A 13,924-nucleotide genomic window follows, 5' to 3' on the forward strand; every position below is an offset into this window, starting at 1 on the left:
TCCAAATGGCTTAACACGGGGGGTTTACTTCCTGTAAGGATTAGCTTACAGGGCGCCGTGGGAGGCTCTGTTCCACACCGGGAAGGGGAGAGGCTGCAGGTGCTCTCTGTCCACATCAGCGAGCACGTTTGAGACCACTGTGGTTCGTCACCTTCTAATTGCAGAGGGGCAGGGAGGAGGGTGATGTGTGTGGCAGATTCCTGGGGACGTGTGACAAATCATTAGAACCCAGTGGCTTAGATCGATGGCGTTGAGTCTCTCCTGGTTCTGGAGACTAGATGAGAGGGAATCGGGGTCAGCAGGGTCATGGGTCTCCGAGGGCTCTGGGGAAGCATCCTTCCTTGCTTCTCTCCGTGATGGCGGTTGGTGCTCCTTGCCTTGTGTCTCTTCCATGGTCATCTTACTCAGATGACAGTTACTGGGTTTAGGGCAGACCTTACACCAGGGTGACCTCAACTGGTTCTGCAAAGATCCCATTTCCAAATGAGGCCACCTTCCTGGATACCGGGGATTTGGAACTGAACAGATCATTTAGTGTGTGTGTGTGTCTCTCTCTCACACACACACTCTCTCTTCAAACCACGGTGTGGAAGAGGTTTCACAGTTTCCTCTGCTCACATCCTCTGCATGAAACACTGCCATGTAGCCATGTGCCGAGTGTACACAGGGCTGTGGAAGATGGTCTTCCTGCCCTGGAGGAAGAGAAAAAGCACTTGGAGAAGAGCTATTCAGGGTCCCCACACCTCTTGGCTGCTGAGAGGAGGAAGCAAACCGGAGCTGACTGGAAGGGACAGGCGGCAGCCTGTCCTGAGAGTTTAACTAGGATTGCAGCCTTGGACGGAGAACCCTGGATACAGAGGGAACCAGCTGGGGGGGAAGGCAGAGAGGTCGCTGCCTAAGCTGAAGGAGGTCGGGGAGGCAACGGTAAAGGATCTGGGAGGGGCAGATGAAGATATGTGGGGACAGACAGACATGATGGGTAGAGTGTTTCAGAGGAGCTGAGACCAGTCACACTACTGGACGATGACCTCAGATCCCCGAGACTGGATTCAGCAGGATGAGAAGCCTGTGAAACACCCAACGTTAAGGGGAAAGAGGGCTGGATGGAGCCTGTCTGTCTTTTCAAGACTGTTGTCCGATCTCTTTTAGGCTTATCCTGGGACATACTCCGCAGCTCACTGTACCTTTTGATGTACCTGTGTACTCACACTCCATGTGGGTATGTCAGGAAAACCCAGGAGGGTGATTTCTCTCTGCCAAGCACTGCCGGATATCCGCAGCATACGTAGTGAGCCTGAAAGCTCCCGCAGAAATAAACGCTGGCTGGTCCAGAAGACTGCCCGCTGGTCATGTTGCAAAAACAGTAATTAACACCTGGCTTAATGCAATTGCACCTCCGCGGCCGGCGGAGACGGCTGGCCCGGCAGAAGGTACCCTGGTGTGACATCATCACTTCTGAGAGGCATCAGACTCGCCGATGGCCATGGCCGAAGCAGGTGCTTGTCTGGAGAGGTAAGGGACGCCCTTGCAGAAGACTGCGACATGCAAACACGGCTCTCCTGGAGCAGATCGTTCACACACACTTACCCTAGACAAGGTCTCTGTTATCTTCCGGTACGGATAAAGAAGGGGCAGAGATGTTGGGTATTTTGTTCAAGGCCACAGAGAAATACAAGTGCCGGAGGAGGAGGCCAGAACCCGAATCCAGTCTGACCTTGCACCTGCCTGACCCGAGTGCTCCCGTCCATTACTACCCTGGGCCTCTGCTGTAAAACCCATTTAAATAAAGAGTCCAGGAAGTATCTAACAGTCTAGTCATTTTTTTTTTTTTAAACTGATGACCTATTCACCCCCGAAGGCTCAAATATACATTTGGAAAAAGGACCTTGACATATTGATGGCAACTTGACCTGCCTGCTCAGAATCACAAAGAACATAACCGAGGAAGGCAGAGAAGCCAGAAACAAATGAAAAACAAAACAAAGAAAAGGACAGAAACTAAACCAGAAGCTAGCGGCACAAAAACCCGGGCACAGGAAAGCAAGAACACACTTGACAAGCCGACAGGGAGAACTACTGTGAAAATGAGCTGCAGGAATCCAATCTTTGCAGGCAGGAGAGGTAGCCTGGGTCAGGGTGTGCGCGTGCGTGCGTGCGTGCGTGCGTGCGTGCGTGCGTGTGTGTGTGTGTGTGTGTAGTTGGGGGGGGGGATCACTGCTCTGCAGTTTCTTTTGGGCTGATAACGCCATTGCAAGAGACAAAAGAAGAGTGTAGCAAGAGCTGAGCGATGGCGCACAGAACAGAGGACGGGGGAGCTCTGGGCAGTACTAGGGAAGCTTCTTCCATGTATGAACTCCCTAGGAATTAGTGACCTTGACCCCCACAGCTAAGTCTTTCAAGACAAACAAATCCCATCCCCAAACAAAACAAAACGCTAAACACAAAACTCTGTGACTGTCAACTGCCTGGTGGTGGGGGTGTGTCTGGATTAAAGCGCGCTCTGCAGAAAAGAAGACTTTCTGTGTTCCTTAGTGACATACATTGGATTTAAAAAAAAAAAAAAATCACAAAACCCAAGAACTGGAAAGAATATTGCAGTATGCTCAATATGCCCCCAAGTAACTAAATTATCAACGTAAACCATCTAGAGACGTGTGTGTGCTAGTACATGCATACTAGTGTGGTCTGACTTGAATTCAGGAAGCTGCCCAGATCCCATAAGGCCAGAATCGAGTGCTAGGGTCCGGCACTAATATTTGGCGGTAACATTGGCTGAGTGATATTCTACACTGGAGTCCCACGGCAGCTGCAAAGGCAATCTGAAAAGTCCATAACATCCACTCTACAACAGCTCAGGACTTCACATAGCCCTTCCATTCCAAGCTGTTTCCTCTATCGTGCAAAATTTATGTGACTTCACAGCACACTTTTATTGTAAACTAAGACACATTAAAGGAGCAAACTCTTCTATCTGTAGCAGACGCAAAAGAAGAAAGTATGCTGATAATCGCTACTCATAACTATGATTTACTACGCGCTTAACATACAGCAAGAAGGTGTTTGGAATGAGCACTTCAAATGCATCCAGTTAGCATGTAATGCTAAGATGATTTTATGTGTTATATGCCTTCCTTATTTTATTTACAATGCCTTTCCCTCCCTCATGATGATGCAAACCCCACAAAAGCAGGGCCTTTGTGGTCACTATTCCTCAGATCTCTAGTTTCCAGGCTACATGTAGTAGGCTCGCAAGCACATCTGGAATGGAATTAATTCATTAACTCACAGGTCTTAACCTGGTCCACTTCTTTCTGGTCACCTGATTCTTTCCCCAGATGCTCGGCTTGGCTGGTGCCTCATTTCCTTTAGTCCTTCTCTCAGCTCCTTCCTCCTGGGGGATAAGGTTGGGGATCTCCCCTGGAGCTGCCCTCTCCAAACCCCATTCTCCCTAGCATACCCCTTTTGGAAGGACCGTTCAGCAGGTATCAAAAACCTTACCACCAGCCATTTAAGGTCTTTACATACTACTTCCTGCTGATGCCAAATCGACGAAGGTCACAAAGAAGTATGGCTTCCCCAAAGTATCGGTACCACGAGATGACCCAAAGTGTTGATCTAGCTTGCAAGCACTCTTCATAACCACAACAGCACTGTGGAATAACATGGCCAAGAGGAACATCCGCAGGACTTGTTACAGTGGATTCTGACCTTGGTAGCAGTCTATGGTGTGATACCCTTCACTGGGGACAAGACTAAAGAAAATGATAAACATGCTTGAGTGTTTATCCTTTTAAAGAGAGCTCCCCTTTGCCCCCAAAGCAGCCTCCTTTCACTAAAGCTCAGAGCGTTTTCTGTCTCTGAAAACACCTGCACTTGCTGACGGCGGTATCATGAACGGATGCTTGCCTGCATCCTGTGCTGTCAGTACAGGAAGACAGGATCCAGGGTGCCTCAGCCATACACTGACAGTAGTTCCCCAGCACAGTGCCCGGCAGATGCCTGGCTCGTAACTATTTGTTGGATTTTGCTCAGCTTATGTCTGATCTTCATGTTGAGGCTCCCAATAAATGCTCAAAGAATTGTATAGGGTTTAGGGTTTTTGTTTTGTTCGTGTGTGTGTGTGTGTGTGTGTGTGTGTGTGTGTGTGTGTGGTGAAGGTTAAAAGTTTAATACTGAGTGACTTCCTCAATAGTTCTCCACATTTTTTGAGACAGCATTTCTCATTTAACATGGAATTCGTCAATTCAGTTAGATATCTAGCCAAAATGTCCCAAAGGTCTGCCTGTCACCTCCTCCCCAATGCTGTGATTACAGGTATGTGCTACCTTTCCTGGCTTTTTATGTGGATTCAGGAGAATCGGATTCAGGTCCTCATGACTCAGCACCTTCACTGACATCTTTCCAGTGCAAACCATCCAGCGTTATTAAAAGTAAACTTTAGACGGAGTCCGGAATATTAATAAATGATCCATTCCTCGTAGGTATTTCAACCCTACTAAAGATGACATCAAAAAGAAGCAGTGAGCTTATGAAAAGGTACCAAAAATTACAGATTGAGAGCAGACAAAAGACTAAATTAGTGAACTGAAGAGCTCTCTGACCTTACAAGGACAAATGTGTCTTAGACCAAAGGATGTCAAAGTTCAGCCACAGTCACACCCGACCTGGAGACTGTAATCTTTGCTATCGAGTAAGTATTGCTTTCTCCAGGGAATTTTCTTCACAGAGAGATACCTGGCACGCCGTTGACTGGAGAATTTTCACATTCACATTCTTCCCCAAGAGGAAGGTGCTCGCCGTGATGACTCCGCATTCCCTTCACTCCCCCCTGGCAGTTTGAAGCTGACCTCACCACATCTTTTCTAAACTCCACGGTGACGAAGTCAAGGTAACAAGAGAGGAAACCGGCACTGGACCTTTAGAAAGCGACACCCAAGTTGTAGCCCCGGGAGAACGAAGGAAGAGAATGAATCGCAACTGAACAAAGGCACCAATACTAATCGAGCGTCTTAGGAAGCCCTTCTCAAGGCTCATCGGTGGTCCTCATTACTAACTGTCCACTAAAGTCAACTCCCTTGGGCACTGGCCCTCAACCTCCCTAATGCTGCCCCCCTTTGATACAGTTCCTCATGTTGCGGTGACTCCCGACCATAAAATTATTTTCGTTGTGACTTTCATAACTGTAATTTTGCTACTGTTATGAATAGTAAACATCTGATATGCAAGCTACCTGGTATGTGACCCCTTTGAAAGGGTTCTTTCACCCCTAGAGGGGTCATGTCATGACCCGCAGGTTGAGAACTGTGGCCCCAGAGCCTAGGTACACGATTCAGGCACCACTTCCTGTCAGCCTTCTCAGTGTAAGCATGGAACTAGATTCTAGCCAATGCACTGCACACTGAAGGGTTGTGAGCCTCTTCCAGGCTTCCTTGAGTGAGTCTCTGTGCTCATATCCTCTTCAATCTGACAGGGTAGACATGCTCCCCCAAACCCTCAGAAATGTTAATGTGGCAGTCTTTTTCAGCCCAAGACCTTGGATCTCCGCAAGGTCAAGGCCACTACATTTTTAAGTCAGTAAGGTTTGGTGTCTATTATTTCCGTGCTTAGACTACCTACCTGATAGGTCGATGCTAGTGGCCTTTGTACCTTATTTATACAGACTGAGAAAGCCCACGACTGCCCTGGGTTCTGGTGTCTACCCCATAATGTTGACCAAACTGAGTCACTATCTGCTCAAAGACATTTTCAAGTGAGCCACTGAGAAGATGTTTCCTCCTCTCTCATTCTTTTGCCCCGACTTCTTGATGACAGAAGTAGTTACGTATGACCTTGACTATGGTTGTGTTTCACCTCGTTAGATTAAACCAATCCTCTCCGGCACTGCCGCCCTTCAGAATCTTGCTAGTTCATGTTAATCTTGGTGTGGTCTGGCCTGGCCCAAAAATAGAGCCTCCTGATCCTTTGCTGTAATAAAATTCCCCTTTGCCTCTAATCTGCCCAACCCTGGGGGCCAGGGATAGAAATGGTCACTAACGTAACCTCAATAACCTTATGCTAACACTTTCACACGCAAATACTCCTTTTCTACAAATAGCGTGGGGCTTCCTGGCCGAGCCTCCCAGCAGGTGACAAGAAAAGGGGAAATATTAAAATCAGTTTGGTTGGGAGCTGGAGCGCAGGCTGCAGCAGTGGTTTCTCAGGGATGACGTGGGGCATGCCTCACTCCAGCTAAGGGCATCATGGCTGACACAGGAGCTGGGTCATACAAGACTTTCCATCCTAATTCCACTTCTGGATGACGGAGCCTATGTTCTAGAATATCGGGCTGTCACAAAGAGACCCCAAGCCACAGGATGGAGATGTGTGTTGTGGAGTATTATTTTAAGATGTGTTACATTCGTTTATCCTGTGGAACATTTGTTGTAATGATGCAAAGACGTGTTGCAGTCTTTTATGCTGCATTTGTTTAACTCTGTGAAGCTGTGTTACTTTGCCTGCCTAAGACACCTGATGGTCTCATAAAGTGCTGAATGGCCAATACCAAGGCAGGAGAAAGGATAGGTGGGGCTGACAGGCAGGGAGAATAAATAGAAGGAGAAATCTGGGAGGGGAGGATCAGGGAACAAGAAAAGAAGGAGAGAGGACACCAAGGGCCAACCATCCAACCACACAGCCAGCCACGGAGGAAGAAGTAAACAAAGGTATGTAGAACAGAGAAAGGTAAAAGCCCAGAGGCAAAAGGTAGATGGGACAATGTAAGAAAAGCTGGCTAGAAACAAGCCAAGCTAAGGCCAGCTTTCATAAGTAAGAATAGGCCTCCCCATGGATGGTTTATTTAGGAGCTGGGTGGTGGGGCCCCCCAAAAAGAGTAAACAGTCAAAATAACTGACAATAGATGGTTCTTCTACCTCAGGTCGCAGCACCCTGGGGTGAGGAGAGCAAACAACTCTCCTGAATGTGCTGCAGAGCTCTTTGTGTGCCGACCAGATTCCATGCCTCACCCTTAAGTCAGGAGGCGGTGTCGTTCTGTAACCCTGAGGACACAGTGGCCCCTTCCCCGCTCTCTCTGATGTCCAGGGTAGACTACAGAGGAGTGGTTCTTTTTTTCTGCTTGAGACGGTCATGTCTGTAGTCCAGGCTGCTCTTGAACACATGTTCTTTCTGCCTCCGTCTCCCGAATGCTGGGATTACAGCTGTGTGCCAACCACGCCCAGCCACATGCGTCCTGACTCTTAACCTGGAGCAGCCCACATCCACATCCCGTGGAGAATTCGCTCTAACACAGACTGCTGGCTGCCCACCTGGAGGCTTCTGATGCAGGATGTCTACAACAGAGCTGGACCAGGTCCTTCTACACACGTGCCCGGGCAATGCTGCCGGTTTGGGGAACCTCGGGTTGAGGAAAGAGTGTCTATCTCCGGGAACCCTTTGTGTGTGTGGCCTGTGAGAGGAAAAGTGGAGGTCTACCTCTCTGTGTGTATTTGTGATCATCTGATTTGATTATTCTTCCTCCTAATCCATTCTACAGGATTTGGGCAGTGCTAAGGGAACACACTGAAGAGATAAAAAGGCAGAGACTGCGTATTTAACTTCCACAGTGGAAAATGGTGCTTAACCTTGGTTCTGTTTTTTGTTTTTGTTTTTCCTGGTATATGTCAAAGGAAATGAGAGGTATATAATACAAAAAGCAGCCAGTGGAAACAGATCAAGTGTATTTGCTGGACTCAGAAAAAGGCTCCCATCAAAGGGGCAGCTCGCTGGCAGGCATGGACAGATGAAGTACTTGGGAGCAATGAGGAGCTCTGTGATGGGGGGCCGCAGTGGCCACTGGTGAGATGCAGCCACATAAAAAAGGAATGAGCAGTTCCTTGTGGTCTCCCGAGGCCGTTACATAATGTTTCATTATCTTTCCATCAGCAGAGAGAAGAGACACACAGATGTGTAATTGGTTTTGAATTTAGAAATGGAAGTCTTGTTTAATAGCTAGCTCCTATCCTCAAGAAAGTTCCGACTTGCTATAGGAATTCACCTCTGACCTAAGAGAGAAAGCTTTAACTTAAATGGGAAAATTCTGCAAACTAAAAATGAGGGAAAGGAAAATTGCAAGGACACCATCCTGGCCAAACTTCCTACATGCAGTCAGAATGACGTGTCCAAACAATGCCCCTTGGGTAGCACCCAGTGAGGATGGCCATGGGTGCTGCCAACATAAACTCACAAACTTATTTAAAACACTATGAGATTTTTTTTTTTTTGCGTGTGACTTTTTTTTTTTAAACAATTGTGTTGTCCTCAAAAGGTTGATAACATCACACTACAAGGTCACAAGGTTGGATACACCTGGCCCAATGGTCGCTCACTCTTGCAGGGAGCTAATTAGTGAATAAACCCTCGACCTCTCCACCTTTCCCAGGATAATTTTAAGCATGTAACTTCATATCCTCAGGAGTCTTTGGGGTCACTTTCAAAGTCTGGGAGACTCATTTTAAGGAAATCATAAACACAACCGAATGAAAGTCTGACTTTGTGGGAGTGATGCCTAATATAATGGTCACACAGAGGTCCGAGAGGCAGCTGACGCTGTTTTCAGCAGACTGTCTTCAAAATAAAAACACAATGTTTAAAATGGTCTCAAAACTCTGTGTCCTTTAGAAAGCTGACTGTGTTCACTTTGAACAGCATCTTTTTTACACTATAAAGGAACAGGATGGGTCACTCAAAGGTATTTCTTGATGACTGCTGGGGTGCTTTCAGTGAGAATGGCCCCCATAGGCTCATGTATTTGAATACTTGGTCCCCAGTTGGTGGAACTGTTTGAGAAGGATGAGGAGGTGTGGCTGTGTTGAAGGAGGTATATGTCACTGGGTCAGGCTTTGAGTCTTCAAAAGACTTGCACCAATTTGAATTTGCTGTCTCTGCCTCCTAGGTACAGATCAATATGTGAGCTCTCAGTTACCGCTCCAGCATCAAACCTGCCTGATGCCATCCTCCCTGTCATGATGGCCACGGATGGACAGACTTTAACTCTGCAAAACCTCTCAAATAAACTCTTTTCGAAGTTGTCCTGGTCATGGTGGGTTTTTTTTTCTCACAGTAATAGAAAAGTAACTAAGATAAATGCAACCCATTTATATCAGTCTCTTAAGAGCTAGGGATGGAAATGCATGACTATCATCATCCCAGTGTTCAGAGAACAGAGACAGGACAATGAAGGAGGTCAAGGCAAGCCTGGGCTACATAGACTCAGTCTCAAAAAAACAAAACAAAAACAAAAACAAAACCAGCTCCTAAATGTAGCTATCCACTCACTTATACCATAATCCATTCTGGGTAAACTCTGAGATGCCACTGATTGTAAAGTGTGTCTGTATTTCATGTACAAGCAAACAGGGAGTAAAAAACGTTAACTAGAAATTCCTGCATTGGAGATGATAAAACGAGTCTTGGCACGGATGGACAGATGGATGTAGTCCCTGGCCACCTGGTTCTCTCACCCCAGTCCGGTGTGCCATGGCAGCTCTGTGCCTCGGTGGCTGGGGACCTTGGGGAAATGGCTTCTTATAAACTGCATGTATCTGACATGAACAATCCCGACTCTTCACTCTGTTACTGACAGAATTAAACACGACCTTGTTCAAGTGTTAAGGAAGTGCCTAGCACTGAGCTCTCTCACTGACGCCGTTCCTACAATGACTGCAAGCGTGGAATCAAGACATTAACGATTCTTAAATGCCTTCCTTAAACGAGTTCACGGAGTTGCCAAACCTGTAGACATTGTTTGAAATACGCAGTCATGGCTCTGCTGCCTCAGTGCCTGAGCTCTCTAGAAACAAAATGAGATCATCTTCTAAGGTGGAGCCAAAGCCCCTTCCTAAACGGAAGACCAGCACCACTGAGAAGAGCTGCTGACTCTAACACAATGGGTAATCGTTTGCACGCTGCTCCGCGTGACATTCTCACGCTCCCGGTTCATTTTTGCTTAGAGGGAGAAATCCACCCGCCATCTGCGTCCTTCCTTGCTAGTCCCTTAAGATCCCGAGGTGTTGAGTTGACTACCTTTGCCCAGGGGAAGTGAAGCAACAGAGGACCATGCAGTCCCTGGATGTTTCTTGATGGCTGGTGAGCTCAGCTAACATGAGAAAGGAAGTCTGTCTCCTCTGTGGACCAGGCCCCTGTGGACGCGTCACCGGCCACTGTACACAGGGGATGGCTACTGAGACAAACACTGGGAAATCACAGACACTACCAGCAATGTTTCCCGAAGACAAGCCGGGAGCATACACATGGCCTGATGGGAAAAATCACACGACATGTAGATAAGTGGCCCAGAAAACAGTCCTCGACCATGGGCAGCTTCTCCAGCAAATCAAAGTTCTCATCTCATTGGTACTCTGGAAGTAATTACAGGGTAGGGAAGGCCCAACAAAGGTTTATTTTCACCCTGGAAACTGTCAAGGCTTAAAGTACAAACACATGACAGTTATTATCCAACAATGAAAAAAAAAATTAGCACTTAATTAATCAGGGCTGTGTTGCTGGAATGTTCTGTCAGCTCTGACATGTTTTTTATTTTTAATTTTAATTAAAAAAATTTTTTTTACCTCAGTCTTGGTTTACCTGACTGCCTTGTTGGCAAATGATAACTTACAGTTTCATAGCTACGAAGATGATTACCTGGTAGTTCTTTCTTGAGAATAACAATGTTTTGAAGCTGAAATGCCCATAATATATCATTAGTATGTAAAGTAGGCAGTGATGGTTTAGGATGACATCAGTATGTATCATTCAGGAAAGAGCTGCAAATAACATCTTAAGTGGTCCATAAATGATCACTGGGCTAGCTTAGTAAAATACCAGTTTCCACTGTTCTAGGTTTCTTTATGAATTATGATCCACATGTGGGTACCAAACCCAAACAATTAGCTATAAAACCCCAACTTTGAATCTGGACACTGGGATCTGAGTACCACAAATATAATTTAAGCTCCTGGGTTGCAGGGTAAATTTTATTCTGTGCATCACGGCTTTATTAAGAAAATGGGTATTTATTAGGCTTTTAAAATTAGAAATAAATGTAAAACATTTTTTTATGGGTACTTAGAAAAACAAGGGCCTTGGTTAAATTAAAAAATTAACAACAGGCTCTAAGAAAGATGTCACAGAGCTCTAGGAACTGTCACAAGGACTGACTAAAGTAGCATGACTTTGTTTCCTGAGAGTGTCATTCTCCTAGGCTGACCTTTAGCAAGCCATAAATTCCAGGTGTCACATCGTCCAATGCCAATATGTTCATGAATGTGGAGACCACGGTCTGGAGACTGGTACCCAGGGTAAACCGGCCAAAGCTCCGAAGGTGAACACTGGGAACTGGCGGGTCCCCGGGCAGGAGTTTCTGGGATACACAAGCCATCTCACATCTAGAGGTGGCTGTAAAGTAGCCCGGCTCCCAGAGCAGATGGTATTACAGGAGACAGGCAAGGGGCTGGGGGCGGGGGGATAGTTACGGTTCTGAAAAAGGGAGGCTCTGAGCTAAAGATATCCTGGACACTGACATGGGGCTAACTTCTGAACCTGAGGTCATCTGGAGGGTGACGCCTCCTCAGGAAAGCGGGGCTGAGGGGAAGGGGGGCTGTGGCCTGCAAAGTCACTCTTTAGTGCCTAGGACCAGGGAACTCGCTTTAACTCGCCTTAACAGACTGGGAGTGAGACGTCAAGGCAGGAGGTGTGTGTGTGTGTGTGTGTGTGTGTGTGTGTGTGTGTGTGTGTGTGTGTGAGAGCAGGAGGCTGGCTCACGTGTCCAGGCTCTATGAGAGCAGAAAAAGGAGTCGTCGACCCTGTTGGCCATCTCTCAACAAGCTTAGGATCTAGAAGTGAAGAGGCACCTTCGCCATCTGCCCCTTGGTGCCCGTTTACAAGCCACCGATTTCGGGGCAGAGGCTTTGTAGAACGCCTGCCTGGTTACGCAGAGGAGGAAGGGGCAGGCACGCTGGCTGCTTCCCGTTGGCCCCAGCCGTGACTTGGTGCCAGGCACGCTCACCTCCATGAATGCAATCCCAGCCCGACCTGACCTGTGTGCTGGCTTGAGCCAGGTGGGCTCAGCCAATGAGAAGCCTGGTAGGACGCGGGAGGGAGAGAGGCCATTTCTTCAAGGCTTCCCGTGGCTCCGGACTAGTGTTCACACCTTCAGTGATTCTCCTGGCCCTGCCCCAGGAAGGCTAAGGTGGCTAGGTCCTTCCTGAGGCCACTCCACTGACTCCTGGATGAGCTCCCCTTCATTTCTTCATCCTCTGCTGGGACGTCGGAGCTGGTGAAGCTCACTGGGCACAGGGGAGCAGGAGCCATGGGATACACAAGTATCTTAAAGACCCTGCCATTTGCTGGGCAAAATTTTACCCTGCAACCTGAGAGAGCATGTGGGTCCAACAGAAAATCCACACGTTCTTTCAAAGCACTCATCTTTAAACCCCACGAGCTGTTTCCCTGGTAGTCCTTTCTCTTTTGAGTTCTACATTCTTCAGGGGCAAAACTCAGGAACAGACACCTTACTGGGAGAAGAGGAACAGACACCGCTCGCCTAGGTCTCCTCTTTGTAAATGGAAGAGAAGAGGGTCAGTCTTCCAAACTACAGAGGCACCAGCAACAGAGTCAGCACATGACAGGGAAGAGGGGTGTGTGTGTGTGTGTATGTGTGTGTGTGTGTGTATGTGGCGCGGCATGGGTGGGGTGGGGGATATGAGAAGGACCGACGAGGCAGGAGTGTGTAGACCAGTGGCCCAGGGCCTAACGGAACGACAGAATCCCAAGACAGCAGCCATTGCTAGGGAATCCCCCTTCCATGCGTAGGGTCCAGTACTTTCGTCCTTTTCAAAACAGCCCTTCTTCAGGGGAAGAGCCTGTGACATGGTCAGCCACGCCAACACTAAAGAAGCATCGTTGGCCAAGAAGCGCCATTTGTTTAAGGTGGTTAAAGAACAAGTTTACCTTCTTCTTAGGCAATGCTAGGCCAAGGGTTAGACACTTAGACACACACACACACACACACACACACACACACACACACACACACACACACACCCAAAGGCATGCATATTCAAGGAGAGACTTCTGGTTTCCTGGGGAGGCAAATGCCAAGCTACAGTACGCATGGGGATGTGCCGGGACCCCTCCAAGCCCTCACTCCACTCAGATCCCCCCTCTCCTTCACTGCTCTCCAAAATCCTGACTCTGCTAAACTTTTATGTAAACCAGGTTCCAAGGTCCCCTTCCTCTCCCCCCCAAAAAAACCCCACATTTGAACACTCCTGGTGTAGATGAACTCTGTGTGCACACACCAGCTGTGGCTATGAACAAGTCACATGCCCTTCCCCCTTTCAACAGTAATCTGATTATTCTTCTTAAATGCATTTCTAACCATTAACCCCAGCACTGGGGAGGCAGAGCCAGGTGGATCTGAGTTCGAGGCCAGCCTGGGCTACAGAGCGAGTTCCAGGCCAGCCAGGACTACCCAGAGAAATCCTGCTGGGGCGGGGGGAACCAACCAAATGAACCACAAATGCTTTTCTGTGAGGGTGCAGGAAGCTTGCCCTCCTCACATTTCATCCCACCCAGAATCATTTTCTTTTCCAATCTTCCGTTCTTAAAGAGCAGGTAGACCTTGTCAGAGGCAACGGAGTTAGTGAGGAGCAGACAGCCCGGCTGCTTACCTGCTGTCCCCCGCGTTGGCCACGTACAGCTTCCCCAGGAGGCAGACCACGATGAGGGCCGTGCAGCCGCCGGATATGTTATAGACGTTCCTCTCCCGTTCTATCTGAAGGTCCTGGAGGAGACAGGAAAGTCAATGCCACTGCGCCGGCCTCGGGACTAAGGGACGCCTTCCTCCCTCCACCTGGTACAACAGTCTCGGGTCTGGATGTGCTGCCGGAAG

At 48.0% G+C, this 13,924-nt stretch overlaps 1 protein-coding gene across 2 annotated transcripts in view; it reads right to left on the bottom strand.

Moving 5' to 3' along the window:
- The window catches only part of Ppm1h (protein phosphatase, Mg2+/Mn2+ dependent 1H), a 271,465-nt gene that overhangs the window by 112,060 nt on the left and 145,481 nt on the right, over positions 1-13,924 (bottom strand). For both annotated transcript variants that reach the window (XM_028869590.2, XM_037196732.1), the window contains exon 4: positions 13,704-13,816. In XM_028869590.2, the coding sequence (XP_028725423.1) occupies positions 13,704-13,816 (113 nt within the window). The remainder of the gene's footprint in view (positions 1-13,703; positions 13,817-13,924) is intronic.

Source organism: Peromyscus leucopus, chromosome 18 (assembly GCF_004664715.2).
Source record: "Peromyscus leucopus breed LL Stock chromosome 18, UCI_PerLeu_2.1, whole genome shotgun sequence".
NCBI lineage: Eukaryota > Metazoa > Chordata > Mammalia > Rodentia > Cricetidae > Peromyscus > Peromyscus leucopus.